The sequence below is a fragment of the Dama dama genome, chromosome 17 (genome assembly GCF_033118175.1).
Source record: "Dama dama isolate Ldn47 chromosome 17, ASM3311817v1, whole genome shotgun sequence".
NCBI classification, from domain to species: Eukaryota; Metazoa; Chordata; class Mammalia; order Artiodactyla; family Cervidae; genus Dama; species Dama dama.
In genome coordinates this window covers 20,176,715-20,194,016 of record NC_083697.1, presented here as the reverse complement: position 1 = coordinate 20,194,016, position 17,302 = coordinate 20,176,715, and the positions used below count along the sequence as shown (strand labels likewise).

Here is a 17,302-nt window from a genome sequence, read left to right as displayed (position 1 = left end):
AAAAAAACCAACTTTCCGGCTGATGAAGCTGTTGTCTGGAGGCAATGATCCCAAATCTGAAGGCTTTATTCCGGCTCCGACGGAGACGTGATATGTCATATGATTAGCATCTTTCATATTTACAAGAGTGGTATAGGCTGCCAGTCTTGAGAGAAAGGCTAGAGAAAGAAGGGGGCATATGCTGAAATGGATTTAGCATTTGAAAGAGAGAAAGGAGATCGGATAAATACACTTAAACGAGGATTTCGTTTTACTCCTGTTGAGTTCTAATGGATTGTTGATTGAGATTTTAGGGGCCTGGAACCGAGGTGTCAGCAGTAATTTAAAGAAGGCATTCAGTCCTCCCGCGCCTCTTTTCTCTATTTCCCCCTCTCACCCCTCCCACCCTCTCTCATTTACGCCTTCAAGCAGTACCGGGGCGGGGAAGGCTTTTAAAACAAAACACAAAACAGGATCTCAGGCTCGGGCGCTGGCCGAGGCAGCCGGAAAGCGGCTGGGTTTGGAGGCGGCGCCCCCTACACCCTACGGCGGCCTGGGGGTGGCACCTGGACGCCTGCAGGTCTGGCTGCAGGATTGGGGCCGCCGCGCGCGGCGAGGTCCTGGTGCCCCCTGGCGGGGTCCGCGGAGGAGCCCACACCGCGTGGGGCTGGGCGACGTTTCGCATCCCTCTCGGGATGCGCTCTGGGGCCTTCACCTGTGGCTCCGGTTACCAGCGCATAGGCTCGGCCACTTCTGACCTTCAGGCTCAAAACTGTCGATGGTGTGCTTCTCCGAGTCGAAATAAACAGACACGTAAGACACCTCCCGCGGTAGATCTGAGGGCTGCCAAGTGTGAGACAAGCGGGCCTGGGTCCCAAGGCTTCCGTTGTGCGGATTTAGCTATTTAGCAGCTAGAAGTGAGGCCAAGACTCAGCACTTTGGGGGAAAGCCCTGGACTCCAGACTAGTAAAAGGACCTCTTATGCGCTTGCTGGGAATATACTGTATCTATTCGGATCAGTGCTTCTCCTCCCACCTAGAGCCATTTCCAGAGTCATTCTCCAGACTGCTAGTCGCTCCCCTGGTATTTTTTATTCTCTTCCGAATTGGTGTTCAGTGCCCGCTTTAGCTAGATGTCGGGTGTGTAAAATGTTGGGGAAGGAGTGCGGGAGGCTCCAAGTGCAGTCGCCTTAGGCCTCATCCCCTGGATCCAGACACCCGAATTCCTATTTCCCCTCTGCTTCATCGCTTTCCTGCTTCAGCTTGCTTGTCCTTAACTGTGTCAGGCAAATTGTATTTTCCCAAGTGTACCTGTGAATCTTTTGGGCTGTCCACATCTGCCAAGAGTAGAGATCGACTCATAATAAATACAATACTGCCACAATACCAAACTGCCATGCAGACTTTAAGATCACATTTTTGATTGATGTTTAATTTTTAAGTTTTATTTATTTTCTTTTTTGGCTGTGCTTTTCTCTTGCTGCTACGAGCTGGCGCGACTCTCTCCTTGTGGTGCCAGGACTTCTCCTGGCGGTGGCTTTTCTTGTTGTGAGCATCGGCTCTAGGTTGCAGGGCTTCAGTAGTTGTGGCTCCAGGGCTCTGGAGCACAGGCTCAGCAGTTGTGGTTTACAGACGTAGTTACTCTGCAGCATGTGGGATCTTCCCGGACCAGGGATCGAACCCATGTCTCCTGCATTGGCAGGCAGATTCTTTACCACTGAGCCCCCAGGGAAGCCTGGATGTTTAATTTTTTTTAATTTCGAGAAAATGCTTAGTGTGACCCCGATCTGTATATGATGTATATCTCTGAATGATTGTAGGGAAATACAAACTCATAGATCCTGGGCAAAAAAGTATTCATAGTGGCTATCTTTTTGTTACTGGTAATTTAAATTTTCTCTTTTTGTGTTTTTCAGGTAAATTTTGGAACATTTATAATCAGAAATTGTTATTAAAAAACACCACCACCACTGGCCTTCTGCAAAGTGTCTCTGTCTTTTCTATTCTTATTATTAAGGATTGGATTGCTTCTCAGCCTTTTGGCTAAGATCAAGTGTAGTATTAAGGATTGGGAGTAAATTTCAGATCAGAGATGTCTGAAGTAGGGTGAGTTATATCACAGAACTTGCTCACAGTTATAATTAAGGCCCTAGGAGTTGGAGCTTTGGATTAACATGGGATAATGTAGGGCTGCCCAGGTAAAGAATCCTGGAAAAGGCTTCCCTGGTAAAGAATCTGCCTACCAGTGCAAGAGATGCAAGAAATTCAAGTTTGATCCCTAGGTCAGGAAGATCCCCAGGAGCAGGAAATGGCAAACCCTCCAGTATTTTTGCCTGGAAAATTCCATGAACAGAGGAGCCTGGCAGACTACAGTCCATCAGGTCGCAAAGAGTAGGACAGGACTGAGCACAAACACCATATTGTAACTTTTTTTTTTCCCCACAAACATTTAAAATTTGTTCTTGAACTATGATGGAAATGTATGGAAGAGAAACATTCAGTGCTAATTAAAAAAAATTTTTTTTGGAAGATAATTGTTTTACAATATTGTGCTGATTTCTGCCCTCATCACATGAATCAACCATAGGTATACTTGTGTCCCCTCCTTAAACCTCCTCCTATCTCCATCCCATCCTGGCCTCTAGGCCATCAGGATGCACTTGGGTTGAGCTCCCTGTGTCCCACAGTAAATTCCCACTGGCTATCTATTTTACATATGGTAATGTATGTGTTTCCATACTGCTCTCTCAAAATTGAATTTTTGTTAACTCACAGTTCCTGGGGTTTCACAGAGAAAGAAACGCTTCTCAATTGCTATTATTTTCTCTATTCTGGGTAAATCACATCTAATTTTCCTAGAGAGATGAGATCCCAGGGACTTGAGGAATTTCTAAAGAAAGATTTTTTACCAATGTCTCAGAGTAATAATTCTCTTATTTATTAATATCTGCTAACAGGAAATTACTTGTATTTAATCTTCCTTAAATGTGTTTCTTGACCAGTCCTCAGAGGTGATTAAAAACTTGCCTTCTCTGTTATTCTGTGCTTGAATATATAGCATCTAAAGCTTCTATTTTAAAGATAATCAGGATCCGGAAAATGTTTAATTCTGAATTTTGCTTATCTATGTTTTTAGGTCTTAGGCTTTCTCTGTTAACAGAAACCATCTTTAGCCCAAGGGAGGCTACTGTGGGCTTCTGTTTAACTCTGCATTTTTAAAGCAGCAATCACCACACTGAGAATATGTCATATTATTGGCAGTGCATGAGACAGCAGGACTCGGAATAAGAGAAAGGAAAGGATTTGCAAGAGGATAATTCTTGGCTTTCTTCTCAGCAAATTCTCTTTTTTCTCCAGAGTTTTTATTTTTGAGGATTTGAGAGCTCATTTTCTCTTGAAGGAAAAGAAAGAATAATCTCACAATGCAATATTGTGCAGAAAAATGAAGAGATATTTTCATGGTAAATGTTTACTAAGAAATTCTGAAAAAAAAAAAAAAATGAAACACGCTAGAAATAGAAACTAAACCTTTATGTCAATATTAACCCACACTTGAACTCTTGTTACTCCTTTAACTCGAATATAGCTTTTCCCTTTTAAAAAATTTCCCAGCTGTAGAGAATCTGTGTCACTAAAAATTAGAGGGAAGTACAGCTTTATTATTTCCGCGAACCTAGTGACCACTGCTCTTATACCACCAATGATTTGAGTTGTACTGGATTTGAGACCAACACCATTTCTCAGAGAGCGAGTCATGGAGGCTCAAGGACACTGTTTTGGGGCTAAGTGCCTTGTTCCTTGAGTTGCTGGCCACTCCCAAAGAATCACATGGTGTTTTGGATTTTGTTCTGAATCTTACTTTCATCCTCAGTCTCGTGAAATTGGCATCAACAGAGCTCACTTTTCCTGTGCTGATGCTTGAAAACAATCCCTTTGTTTGAAATAAGCTAATTATGAAGTAACATCGTATTAAAATAACAGCCTTTTCCCTTCCTCTCATCCCAAGTGTTTTTCTTTTCCTCCCAAATTGGGATGAAATAAAAACATGGCACACAGAATTTTAAAATAATAATGAAAACATATGCAGACAGTCTAATCAGAAGTCAGTAATACATTCCTTGTGTTAGGTAGTTAGAATAGGGAAAAGGAGTCAAAAATGGCAGTGGCTAAAAGACAAGGAGGGGAAAAGCCCACAAAAATAGAACAGAGGAAGGTCAAAGGAAGGTCTGAGGACCTGAGTGAGGACTTCAGGTAGAACAGCACTCCTGGCCAAGCCCAATTTGCATAGGGCAGGCCCAGGGGGAAGAAAAACACATAAAAAGAGGAGCCAAAGGGCTCTCTCTCTCTCTCTCCCCCCCACCCCCCCTACCACCACCCCACACTGGTGCACTCCTCCACTCTCTTCTCTTCTTCCAGGATGGATTCTCCTGCTACCTTCTAAATAAAATAGAGCTGTAACACTGATTTGTCTAAGAGCTATGACACGGTTTGTCCAAGGCCCGAGAGCTGTGACACGCCGAGGGGACCTTAATGTCCATCGCTCCAAATCCTTGTTGTGATGAGACAAAGAACCGAGGCACATACACTCACTGACCCTTGGTTCCACGCACTTGGCCAGGAAAGAATACCTTGATGTGACTTCAATCACAATTTGCTGGCAGCTGGACATTTCTAATTCAGTATTTAAGAAGAAATAAACCTATAGCTATAGAACACAGAGTGAATTTAATGATAGGAAAAGTCAAGATCGGGGTCAACAAGGCATGCGGACTCTCACTTTTTTCACTTCCTCCTCCTTATTAATTAATATGGATCAAATGGTATGTACTTCATGGCTGTGCCAAGGCCATGCAGATCAATAACAGTGCTCTTGGCAAAACTCATTCCAAAGGGAATGAGTGTGTGTTTTATTTATTGGCTGCATCGGGTCTTTGCTGCCCTCGGGCTTTCTCCAGTTGCAGCAAGCGGGGTTTATTCTTGTCGCAGCACACAGCTTCTCACTGCAGGGACTTCTCTTGTTGCGGAGCACAGGCTTTGGGCGCACGGGCTTCAGTAGTTATGGCTCAAAGGCTCCAGAGCTTGGATTCAGTGGTTGTGTGCACAGGCTTAGTTGCCCCATGGCACATGGAATGGAGCACCTTCCCGGACCCGGAATCACAGCTGTGTACCCTGCATCGGCAGGCAGATTCTTAACCACTGGACTACCAGGGAAGTCCAAAACTGTCTTCTAAAGGAGCGATTTCTTTTGCAGTTTTTTCTTCATTTAGTTTTCCCCTATATTTTTAGGTTGCAGCAAGTAGCCAAAGGAGGCAACGTTTTCTGGAGTGCTTTCCTAAAGGCTTATACTTGTGGCTGACACCTCACGAAAGCTGAGGAAACAGGAGCTACCTCTTGCAGAGGAAGCAGACCTCCACTCAGCCTGTTGTTCAGTCGCTCTGTTGTGTCTGACTCTTTGTGACCCCATGGACTGCAGCACCAATAAAGGCTTTTTAATTTAAAAACATAAAAGATAAATTCAAAGGAATCTCCTAGAGTATAGAAAAAAAGTCAAAGATATAAACAACAGTAAGGATAAGATACTTCCAGGATAAGATACGTTCCAGGAGTCCATCATCTGACTAACAGAACAGAGACAATAGAGAAGATGAAATATCTCAGAAGTGAAGAACTGGCAAACAGATTTAAAACAACAACAACAACAAAATTCATACAACAGAATATGCTCCAATTAAAAGGAATGAACTGCTGATCTGTCTAATAACATGGATATACCTGAAAATATGCGGAGTAAAAAGACTCAAAAGAGTAGACACTGGTTCAATTTACATGAAGTTTTAAGGCAGGCAGAACTGATCTATGGTTACAGAGTGGATTAGTGGTTACCTCATGTGGGGGAGGGATTGATTGAATTCATAGGATTTTTGCATGTTAAAAAAATCATTTTGGTGGGAAGAGTGGCTGAAAACAATGAGCTGAAGCTCTTATTAGGGACATGTAACTTCTGGGCCTATGGGACCTGTGAGATCAGTTATCGTGAATGTATTGTGGCAACATCTGCACGTTAGTATAATTTTCTCTCCAGCACCCAGCAGCCCAGCAGTAAGAAAATGGAAGAGGATGTTTGGACTAATCCCTAGAAGAACCTGCAGCAAAGAGACAAGGCATCAGGTCTGTTGAGAATGATTAAACACAATGGTGTCTTGACAGACAGGAAAAGATAAAAGGAGGCTGGTAGAATAGTAAGGAGTCAGGAGATGGGAGATGTTGGTGGAGCTGGAAAGTATGTGGAGGTGAAGTGAGGGTGAGGTTGTGGTCAGTGACATGTTGAAGTAATTTAGGTGATGACAAATCTCAGGCAATTTTTAAGAAGTATAGACAACGTGGAATGAACTGTAAGATGTCTGTTTAGTGGAGAAGGCCAGGTGCAGGAAGGTGTGCGTGGTAGTTGTCGTTTCTGTGCCCAGTCGTGTCTGACTCCTGGTGACCTCATGGACTGCTGCACGGTAGGCTACCATGTCAAAGGGGAGACCATTTATATGTATGGACTTGCACGTTAATTAACTGTTTCTTGAAAGAAATATGGTATCAGTTGACTCGAGATGAGAGCTAGGTAGCTGGGGACACAGGATGGAGGAAGACTCTTCACTCTCTTCCTTTCAGTTCCTCTTGAATATTGACCCCATGCATGTGTTATTATATATTAAAAATATATAAATAAAACAAAAAAAAAACAAGGAAAAGGCAATAGATGTGCTATAATGAATAAAAACAACACAAAATGAGGTAGTCATACTTAACATATAAAGGTCTGCTTCAAGTTCTATATGCTTAGGCACATAAATGACCCAGTAGAAGATGGCAAGAGAAACATGTCCTATTTGGTTTGTTTTACAATATAGGAAACAAATGCTTAATAAGAAGGCAATCAAAGAAAAGAAAAGCAGATCACTGGATAGTCTTGATTTTATTGTCTAAACACTTAGCATCTCCTGTGATGGTGCTGATCCCAAATTATAAATGCAAAATAGCATTCTGAGGAGCCATCGGCACTAACGTTATATGTGTAGTTTCTTTGCAATATGTCATCTGTTTTGTCCTTGATTCTTTATATTTCAGTCAGCTTGCTTACAGAGTATGCCAGCACATAAAAGCAAGTCATATACAATATCTAGACTCAGTAATTACACTTTGCCTGACACCCTGACTCATGTGATGTCACCATGTGGGTCCAGATTATCACTATCCATTCAAAACACTGGATAAGGCCCATGATAGCTAAAAGAAGTCAAAGACCAGTAGATGTCATTTGGTTTTACACATGCACACAACTGTGTTGAAAGACCTAGAATTTTTCATGCCTCAGAATTTGTCAACCATGTATGGGTCTTCCTCACCATGTGTAGCCATCCCTCTTTTTACTTCCCACTGCCTTACTTGGTCCTCAGTGTCTGGCCTTGACCTCAAAACCCAAAGTGTAAAAGCATGATACTGACTCTAGAGATACGAAACCTGAGGATTTCTTATCCTGAACCTGAGGTGAACCTGAGCTCAGGTGTATCTGAGCTCCCAATACATCATGGCCTTGTTGGTTCTTGGTTTATTTAGAAGAATATATTCCAAAAGTAAGCCCCCAAAAAGCCCAATTTTCTTACTTCCAGGATTCCACCCAGTTTCTCTATTAGAGCTGAAACTTGCCCCATATAAAGGATAGAGTGATATGTAACTGATTCACCTATTCGTCACGCCTGGGCTGACAAATAAAACAAGTTGCACATGACTGTTCCAGAATGAACCAGACTGATCTCCATTTAACACAGACCAGCCACAGAGTGGATGCTTAGTGAATGCACTGACTTCAGTGGAACCAAAGAATCTGTTCTGTTCTAAGAATCTACAAATTCACCTTCATTCAGCCAATAAAATCAATGTACTTGAAGGTTTTGTTTTAATAAGAAGCAATTGGTACCCCTGCCCCTCTTAAAGCTGAAGCCAAAGCAAAGGCTTTGAAGGCCAAGAAAGCAGTGTTGAAAGGTGTCCACAGCCACAAGAAAAAGAGGATCCGGACGTCACCCACCTTCCGGTGGCCCAAAACACTGCGGCTCAGGAGGCAGCCCAAATATCCTCGGAAGAGCGCCCCGAGGAGAAACAAACTTGGCCACTACGCCATCATCAAATTCTCCCTCACCACCCAGTCAGCCATGAAGAAAATAGAAGACAACAACACACTGGTATTCATTGTGGATGTCAAGGCCAACAAGCACCAAATTAAACAGGCTGTGAAGAAGCTCTATGACATTGACGTGGCTAAGGTCAATACTCTGATCAGGCCTGATGGAGAGAAGAAGGCGTATGTTCGACTGGCTCCTGACTATGATGCTTTGGATGTTGCCAACAAAACTGGGATCATCTAAACTGAGTCCAGCTGGCTAATTCCAAATATAAAAGTTTTCACTATGCTAAAAAAAAAAAAACTCACTTAGGAAGTCTTCTCTACTAATTCTTTAACCTGCGAGTTGACTGCTTCCTAATTTTTCTATACACACACACATACACTTACACACACACATGCAGACCTTCATTTACTATATTATCACGACCAGATTTGCCCAGCTAGAAAGTCAAATAGTAAAGAATATCAATACTTAAGAGACTAATAGAAGAGTTTTTAAAAAATCAGCCTAACTGGTGTTTTAGGATGAAAGGTATTCAAAGGCTTGCAGCGATATTTGGATTGTATTTTTCCTTTACTTTATAATCAAATCATACTAATATAAACCAAAAAACACAACTTGAACTGAACATACATTTCACTCAAGACTAATTACAAAGCAGGCATTTCAAATCAGTGTTGAGCTAATGCTTTTAGAACAATTATTTAATTTTCAGGGTCCAATATCTGTCAAGTAAATCACCAATTTCCATTTCATTCTTATTTAATATAAAAAAATCAAATTAGTATAAAGCTATTTCACAGCTGTCTTTAAATTAAACTGTAGTCAAGAAGAGCATGAAGCATGTGGGTTTGCTTTGGCATCTCCAAATCAAACATTCTTTTTGTTCAAATATTAAAGAACTATACCAATAGTTATGTTTTATCTTGAAGTTTTAAGCTGGACTTCATAATCTCAGATTTTAACTTCTGATTTTTCACAAGTAACTCAAATATTGAAACATATGTTTTTAAGGATAGGGGTTCGCTGCAGAATGGAGCAGAATATGAATCATAATTACTAGTTTTTCACGAACTTTTGATAATAAAAATCACCAGCTCAGCCACATCACTACCTTTTTGTTGATAAATCAGTTTTTCTTCCATTATATCCAAACAGATCTTCTAGTAGCAAATGTAGACCTTCAAGCACTTCAAAGAAAAATCAACAATCCCATTTTTCTAGCAAAGTTTATTTACCAGGAAGGTATAGATTGTACAAACAAATTATTAGTAAAGTGTTGCATATAAATTAATCAAGTTAAATTAACAGCAAATCAGTCTGGTTTAATCAAAGAGGATTGTAGAATCTTTGGTTTCAGTGTCTTTCACAGTTTGATAAAGTGAATGACTTACCACTCAGGCAGTGCAGTGTAGTAAAAAAGCCTCAGTTGGATTAGTCTGGGTTCTAGCCCTGACTTGTACTACTCATGGTCAATTAGATGGATCACTTCAATTTCTCTGTTGGCTTTATCATTTATAAAGTGGGGAAACTACTTGTTCTCCTCCCTAGGGATCAATGTGGTGTTTGTAAAAGAATCTTGGAAAAAACCTAGCACACATACCCAATTGCCTGTATAAAGCAAAGGCAATTGATGAGGGGATTACAGTCTAGAAATTGCATTGTTTCATTCTGTGATGCACAGACTTCTTTTATAAATAAAAATATAGAGAACATTCTTATTATTTTTTATGGCTGAGTAGTATCCATTATATAAATATACCACATCTTCTTCATCCATTCATCTGTCAACAGGTATTTAGGTTGCTTCCATGTCTTGGCTATTGTAAATAGTACTGCAGTGAATCCTGGGGTGCATGTGTCCTTCGAACCATGACTTTCTCTGGATATATGACCAGGAGTGGGGGTGCAGGAACATGTGGTAACTCTGTTTTTAGAGTTTAGTTTTTTTCAGGGACCTCCATAGTGTTCTCCCTAGTGGCTGTACCAATATACATTCCCACCAACCATGGAGGATGTCCTTTTTCTCCACATGCTCTCCAGCATTTATTATTTGTAGACTTTCTGGTGATAACCAGCCTGACTGGTGTAAAGTGATAGCTCATTGTGGTTTAGATTTGCATTTTTCTAATAATAAGTGATGTTGAGCATTTTTTCAAGTGTCTGTTGGCCATCTGTATGTCTTTTTTGGAGAAATAATCTATTTAGATCTTCTGCTCATTTTTTGATTAGGTTGTTTGTATTTTTGGTATTGAGCTATATGAGTTATTTGTATATTTCAGAGATTTATCCCTTGTCAGTAGTATTGTCTGCAAGTATTTTTTTCCCATTCTGTAAGTTGTCTTTTTATTTTGTTCATGTTTTACTTTGCTGTGCAAAAAAGCTCTTAAGTTTATTTCGTCTCATTTGTTTGTTTTAATTTCCATTGTTCTAGGTGGTGGATCCAAAAAGCCATTGCCACGATTTATGTCAAAGAGTGTTCTGCCTATGTTTTCCTCTAAGAGTTTTATAGTATCCAGTTTTACATTTAGGTCTTTAATTTGAGTATGTGATGTTAGAGAATATTCTAATTTCATTCTTTTACATGTAGCTGTTGAGTTTTCCCAGCACCACTCACTGAGGACCCTCTCTTTTCTCCATTCTGTATTGTTGCCTTTGTCATAGATTAATTGACCATAGGAGCATGGATTTCATCTCTGGGATTTTTATCCTGTTCCATTGATCAATATATGTGTTTTTGTGCCAGTACTACATTGTTTTGATTCCTGTAGTTTTGTAGTATAATCTGTAGTCAGGGAGCCTGATTCCCCTAGCTGTTTTTCTTTCTTAAGATTGCTTTGACTACTTAGGGTCTTTTGTGTTTCCATACAAATTTTTTAAAAATGTTCTAAGAAAAATGCCATTGGTAATTTGATAGGAGTTGCATTGAATTTGTAGATTGCTTTGGGTAGTATGGTCATTTTGACAATATTAATTCTTCTAATCCAAGAACACAGTATATCTTTCCAGCTGTTTGTATCATCTTTGATTTTTTCATCAGCATCTTACAGTTTTCAGGGTGCAGGACATTGTCCCAGAGGTCTCTTAAAGCAATTTCTTTTTACTCTGCCTCATATATTCTGCTGTTGTTTACTTCTAGTGTGATTCTCATTTCAGTTTTTGTATTCTTCAACTCTGGTTGTTCTTTATATTTTCTGCCTCTTTGTTAAACACTTCGTGTAGCTTCTTGCTCTGTGTATGCACTCTTTTTCCCAGTTCTTGGCTCATCTTCATGATTATTACTCTGAACTCTCTCGGGTAACTGCTCATCTCCATGTCACTTAGCTGTTTTGGGGTTTTGTCTTGTTCCTTCATTTGGAAAATACTCCTTTGCCGTCTCATTTCGTTTGTTTATATCTGTATTTTTTCTATGTGGAAGGTTAATTATGTTTCTCAACCTTGGATAAGTGGCCATCTGTGGGGGATGTCATATGTGTCCTATCAAGGGCCAGGCACCAGATGGTCCCAGGGTAGGTTCTGATCTGCATCTGCAGATTCGGCTCCACAGGCTGCCGGATCTTAGTTTTCTTACTTCTGGTTTCTGCCCACTGGTGGGTGAGGCTGGTCTGGAGGCTTGTGCAGGCTTCCTGATGGGAGGGGCTGGTGCCTGTCCACTGGTGAGTTGAGCTGGGTCTTGGCCCTCTGGTGTACAAGGCCATGTCAGGGGCTGTGTCTTGAGGTGGCTATGGGCTCAGGAAATCGTTAGGCAGCTTGACTGCTGATGGATGTGGCTGTATTCCTACCCTGTTTGTTGTTTGGCCTAAGATGTCCCAGCACTGGAGCCTACAGGCTATTGGGTGGGGCCAGGTCTTGGTCCCCAAATGGCAGCCTCCAGGACACACACCAGTGGATGCTCCCCAGGACCTCCGTCACTGGTGAGCTCCAATGCACCACAGCTGCCCTACACCACCCCAGGAGACCCTCTCAGCCCAGTGGGTAGATCTGGCCCAGACTCCTATTAAGTCACTCCTTTTGCCTAGGGTCCTGGTGCACATGAGACTTTGTGCGTGCCCTCCAAGAGTGGAGCTCCTGCACTCAAAGCCCTGCTAGCCTTCAAAAGCAAATGCTCTAGAGACTCCTCCTCTTGATGCCAGACCCCCAGGCCTGATGTGGGACTCAGAACCCTCACTCCTGTGGAAGAACCTGTGTAATGTAATTGTTCTCCCGTTTGTGGGTTGCCCACCTGGGTGTTTGAGACTTGATTATATCAAATAAAATCTTGTTGAGTTTCTTCATTATGTCTTTGGATCTATAATTTTTTTTTTTTTTTGCTAGGTCCCAGTCTTTTTATTGACGGTTGTTCAGCAGTCAGTTGTGATTTTGGTGTGCTCACGAGAGAAGAGCTCAAAGTCCTTCTGTTCTGCCATCGTTTCACATCATGAAAATGTGGCTCCCTTCTTGTTCATATAATTGACATCATGTGGTGCTCAAGTTTGAATTCTCAATAGAGCCTGGGAACAAACTGGTCCATTCTTCTCCTCTTCTTCCAGTTGTAAGACACACAATTACAGGGCAGGATGGTAACTTCTGGCTCAGTGAGGCCTGTTTAGGGTAATGACAGATCGCTAAAGGCGTCTCTCCACTCCCGTTTTCCCGGATGGTGATGCAGAGCTCACTCCGCTGACTAGCCTGCAGGTGGCATCTCACACACTATCTCCGGGCCTGGGTCTCTGTCCTGGTTAACCTACTGAAGACATGGGGAGCTCACAGGGGTCTGCAGCAGGCAATGGGTGATTTCTGGGGTGTCTCCTATCCAGTTGTCTATCACCTGGAACTCAAGTTACCGCTTTCATTTACCTTTAAAGAGCACCTGCTGCTGTAAACATTAACACGTTGTGGACAAGGCTTGCAGAATTACAACTCTTGTTTGTTAGATTCATTTTCTCCCAAACAAAAGAAGAGGTTCATAGAGGTCATTTTTCATAGGGAAGTAGTTCAAGTAAGCAATTCTCTGCATCTTTGTTTTACTGTGCTGGATCTATATTGTGGCATATTATTCCTATTGTGGCAATGTATTCCTACTGCAGCTCACAGGCTCTAGAGCTTGCAGGCTCTCTAGGTGCACAGTGCGGGCTTAGTTGCCCTGAGGAATGTGGCATCTTACTTCCATGACCAGGGATTGAACCCATGTCCCCTGTACTGGAAGGCGGATTCTCAACCATTGGACCACCATGGAAGTCCTGCCTCTTTAAAATAAATATTGAGTGACTTGAGCCATGAGTTTGTAATTGGTAAAGACAAATATTTCATTGATATTAATTATAATCAAGCCCTTGCTATCTTTCCATGAAGGATAAGTAAATGTTCCCTTGTTAATAATGACTAAAAATCATACAAATGGTTTAACTTATTTACATACATACATATAGAATGTATTAGAAGTATAATAGATAGAAAAAAGACTGAAGCAATACATTAGCCATTATTCTCTCTGGGTAGTGAATCTCTAGGTGCTTTTTATTTTTCATTGTGTACTCTTCTGAATTTTTCAAATTTTCTGTACGGGGAATGTATTCTTTTTATAATAGTTAAAATCCATTATAATATATACCAGTAACTACTGTGAAAATAAATGCATAGGAAAAAGACCAGAAGGAAATGAGCCAAAGGGAGTCTTTCATTCATCCTTTATTCATCCAACAGATCGTTATTGAGCATCTGCTATTCCAGAGTCATGGCCAGTTTTGAGCACTGCTATCTCTAGGAACGAACTCTTAGATAATTTTTTTTTCTTTCTTTTGTACTTCTTAAAAATTTCATTGTGAAGGAATGTCCCTCATGGTCCAGTGGCTAAAACTCTGCATTCCCAATCTGGGCATGTGGCCCAGGCTCGATCCCTGGTCAGGGAACTAGATCCCACATGTCACAACTAAGACCCAGCACAACCAAATAAATATTTTTTTAAAAGAAGTTTTATGGTGAATATGTTTTTACCTACAGAATGATAGGGCATTATATTTCTTTTTTTGAAGATTCTGGTAGCACTGTAGTTCAGAAAGGAGTATGTTGGTATAACTGTGTAGATGCATTTTAAAAGATGAGTTTTTGAGATAATCACTTATTTTTGAAGTAACATCCCCATAAAAGCTTTTTCCTGCTCCTTGAAAAATTCATTTCTTTAGAAACAGAGCCATAATTTTTAGAAAGAATTTTATTGGTGAGATTTTATAGTTCCTTCAACATTTGCCTATCTTAAGTAATTATACTTTTTATGAAGAGCAGATTTTACTTATATTTAAATCTTTTTTCCCCCCAATTACAAGGGTTAGGGAGTAATAAAAATATACAAATGTATAGTGTAAAGTGAATTTGAACTTTACAAACTATACCATGTCTTTTTGTGAATAAGATTTTTTATCTGTCAATTTATCTTTTTCAGCCTTTTTCTTCTGTTTTTCTTCTGCTTGTTTTTCAAGATAATCTTTAAGGAGATGGTCCAGTTGTGGTTCATACTGGCTTGCATGTTGCAATCCACCTTCCAGCCCTTAAAAAGATACAAAACATGAGACAACTATATTTTACAGTGGTGACCATTTCATCATTTCATTCATCACCCATGGTGGCAAATTCAGCGTAGTTCCTACCTAAAACACCCCAAGCACCACAAAAGTCAGTTTTAATTCAAAATGCGTGAATTAAATACATTTTTGTTTTACCTTCACAGTGTTGGATCACATGCCCCCATAGTCGATTTTTCCTTAGACAGGCTAAATTTCCTACAATCAACAAATGCCTCCTTCCTCTGGTCAATGCAACATTCATTCTTTTTTCTGAATCGATAAATCCTACTTGTCTGGTCCTCACACAGGACAGAATAATGATCTCCTTTTCGGCTCCCTGAAAAGCATCTACTGTGGACACCTGCACAGCTTTCATGTCAGGATGGTCGAAGTCCACGGCACTGAGCAGATGACAGAGCTGCGGAGGAAAGATGACAGGAATCATGCAGGGCAGGCAACGTCTTCATGAAGAGCCCTCACCTCTCCGCCTACCCTTGGCAGCCATTATCATTTAACTAATAGTGGGTAATTTTCATTTTGTTATTACTCACAGAGACTTAGTTTCTGAAATGATAAATAGCTAGATGATAAGTTGCAAAACAAAATCAAAGTGATGATTTATCTATTGCTGGGAACTCATCTGGATATTTAGAGTTGATAAACTAATAATGAAACATGAAAAATACTAAAAGTAAATTCATATAAATTAAAACTAGTTAGAAATAACTGGCTTGTGAGTAGATTAATATCTGGGATCGATCTTTGATTTACTGATAAAATGTAACAATAGTGAAAGAACATTTTGGAAAAAAGATTCAAACCCATCTGTCCCAAAACACAAAGCATACACCATATTTCCTTCCCTCTAATTTGTTTATTTGCATTTTCGCTCCAACAGCTGTAAATGGAATTTAATTAAACCTTGTTAGGTTTACATCTAATTATATAGAAAAAAGCCACAGTAGACAAAAATCTAAATGCTGCTTTTTAATACCTTAAAGTCCTAAAAGTTTTTCTAGCACCAAACCAATACAACCTAAAGCACGATGAATGTAATACCAAATACTATAATATGAAATTATAATGTTTAATAATGGTAAGTATCACCACAGGCAGCACGGACCTTGTGCATCTGGGACTTGTATAATGTTATCACCCCAATCATGGCGCTCGCGATCCCACTAGCAACCAGTGATTGAATCAGCTTGAGTGTAAAAGCAGCTTCTGCCACATTATGAAAGCTGTTACCTCTTTCAATCTGGAATAAGAAACAGAACCGAGATTATATTTCCCAGAAGTGCTACACAAAGTCCAAGAAAACCATACAGACAACAATACAATTAAAACAGGAAACTAAACTGTGTTGACTCTTATCAACATTAATGTCATTTACCTGTTCCAGTCCTTTTACGTCATAGAAGCACAGAGTTGGGAGCCATTCCAGTAAAGGGCTCCTCTCTGTTGCGGAAATGCCATTCATGAGATGTCCTTCATAAAACAGATCATTAGCAATAGCGCTGATTGTGGGGTGACAACGGTACTGAGTTCTCAACAGAATTGGCTTGTGACCCTAAGAAATTTAAGTACAGAAAAATAAGGAATTAAAACATTTTTTTTTCCTTAGGGGAAAAAAATCCACAATAATATTTTAAAGTTTAAAACTACTGCCATATTGTGCTCTTAGTAAATAAATTACAACCGTGATAAAATGGACTATAAATAAAAAGAACTTTAAAAAAATTTAATAAAAATATTTCCATAGTAAACTTTTTATATTAAAATTATAAAACAAACAAATCTTAGACTAGTAAGTTTGGTATCTAACATTATGCCTTCAGAACCTATGTGGAGTTGGCCTAACACTAAATTGAAAAGAAATCTTTAAAAACAAATCAGAAATTGTTGGTGATAACCCATTAACTTTCCTCCTTGGGTACAAGCTATTTTTCACTCTGCATCTTAAAACAAGTTTTCGATTTTGTGAACACGTCATAAACTACTTCCCATCTATTTTAGGGCTCTCCTGGTCTTTATTTGCAAAATGTTCCATAATACTGTTTGAACATTTTGAAAAGTTAGATGGTACTCTGATAATAATATGTAATAAAATGCAGGATTAGTGATCACATGGACAAAGGGTCTTCTATGGGGGAAAAACATGTGAGGAAAAAAATCAATCCCCAAAACTCTTTTAGGGTATAAATTTATGAACGGACAACCTATCAAATGGAAGAAAATATTTACAAATCATGTATCTGATAAGGAATTAAAATCCAAAATATATAAAGAACCCCTACAACTGAACAACAAAAACAACCCAATTCAAAAATAGGCAAAGGGCTTGAACAGGCATTTTTCCAAAGATAAGTGCATGAAAAGACGCGCAGCATCATTACACATTAGGGAAAACACAATCACACCCACACCCATACCGTTTCACACCCATCAAGATAGCTACTAATTTTTTAAAGATGAAAAATAACATTATGGTAAAGATGTGGAGAAATTAGAACTCTTGCACGTTGCTGCTGGGAATGCAGTGTACAGCTGCTATAGAAAACAGTTTGACAGTTTCTCAAAAGTTGAATATAGAAATAGCATCAGACCCAGCAGT

The 17,302-nt window shown here is 40.0% G+C and overlaps 2 protein-coding genes across 9 annotated transcripts in view; one reads left to right on the top strand and one right to left on the bottom strand.

Annotated features, from left to right (window-relative positions):
- The first annotated feature begins 674 nt into the window (after positions 1-674).
- LOC133071582 (large ribosomal subunit protein uL23-like) lies at positions 675-9,258 on the top strand. The gene is made up of 2 exons (XM_061164081.1): positions 675-867; positions 7,935-9,258. The coding sequence occupies exons 1-2, from the start codon at positions 675-677 to the stop codon at positions 8,387-8,389; spliced, it is 648 nt and encodes a 215-aa protein (XP_061020064.1). The 3' UTR covers positions 8,390-9,258.
- Positions 9,259-14,324: 5,066 nt separating this feature from the next.
- Positions 14,325-17,302, bottom strand: part of ZGRF1 (zinc finger GRF-type containing 1) — a 55,142-nt gene continuing 52,164 nt past the window's right edge. For all 8 annotated transcript variants that reach the window (XM_061164162.1, XM_061164163.1, XM_061164161.1 and 5 more), the window contains 4 exons: positions 16,082-16,258; positions 15,812-15,946; positions 14,845-15,106; positions 14,325-14,672 (listed from right to left, as the gene is read on the bottom strand). In XM_061164162.1, coding sequence (XP_061020145.1) covers positions 14,512-14,672; positions 14,845-15,106; positions 15,812-15,946; positions 16,082-16,258 — 735 coding nt within the window. In that variant the 3' untranslated portion in view covers positions 14,325-14,511. The remainder of the gene's footprint in view (positions 14,673-14,844; positions 15,107-15,811; positions 15,947-16,081; positions 16,259-17,302) is intronic.

Excerpts from the sequence above, each read along its gene's own strand:
- LOC133071582 (XM_061164081.1), top strand. The coding sequence starts at position 675 with ATGCGCTCTGGGGCCTTCACCTGTGGCTCCGGTTACCAGCGCATAGGC. Across the intron at positions 868-7,934 it reads TGGGTCCCAAGGCTTCCGTT|CAATTGGTACCCCTGCCCCT; the intron begins GTGCGGATTTAG and ends TTTAATAAGAAG.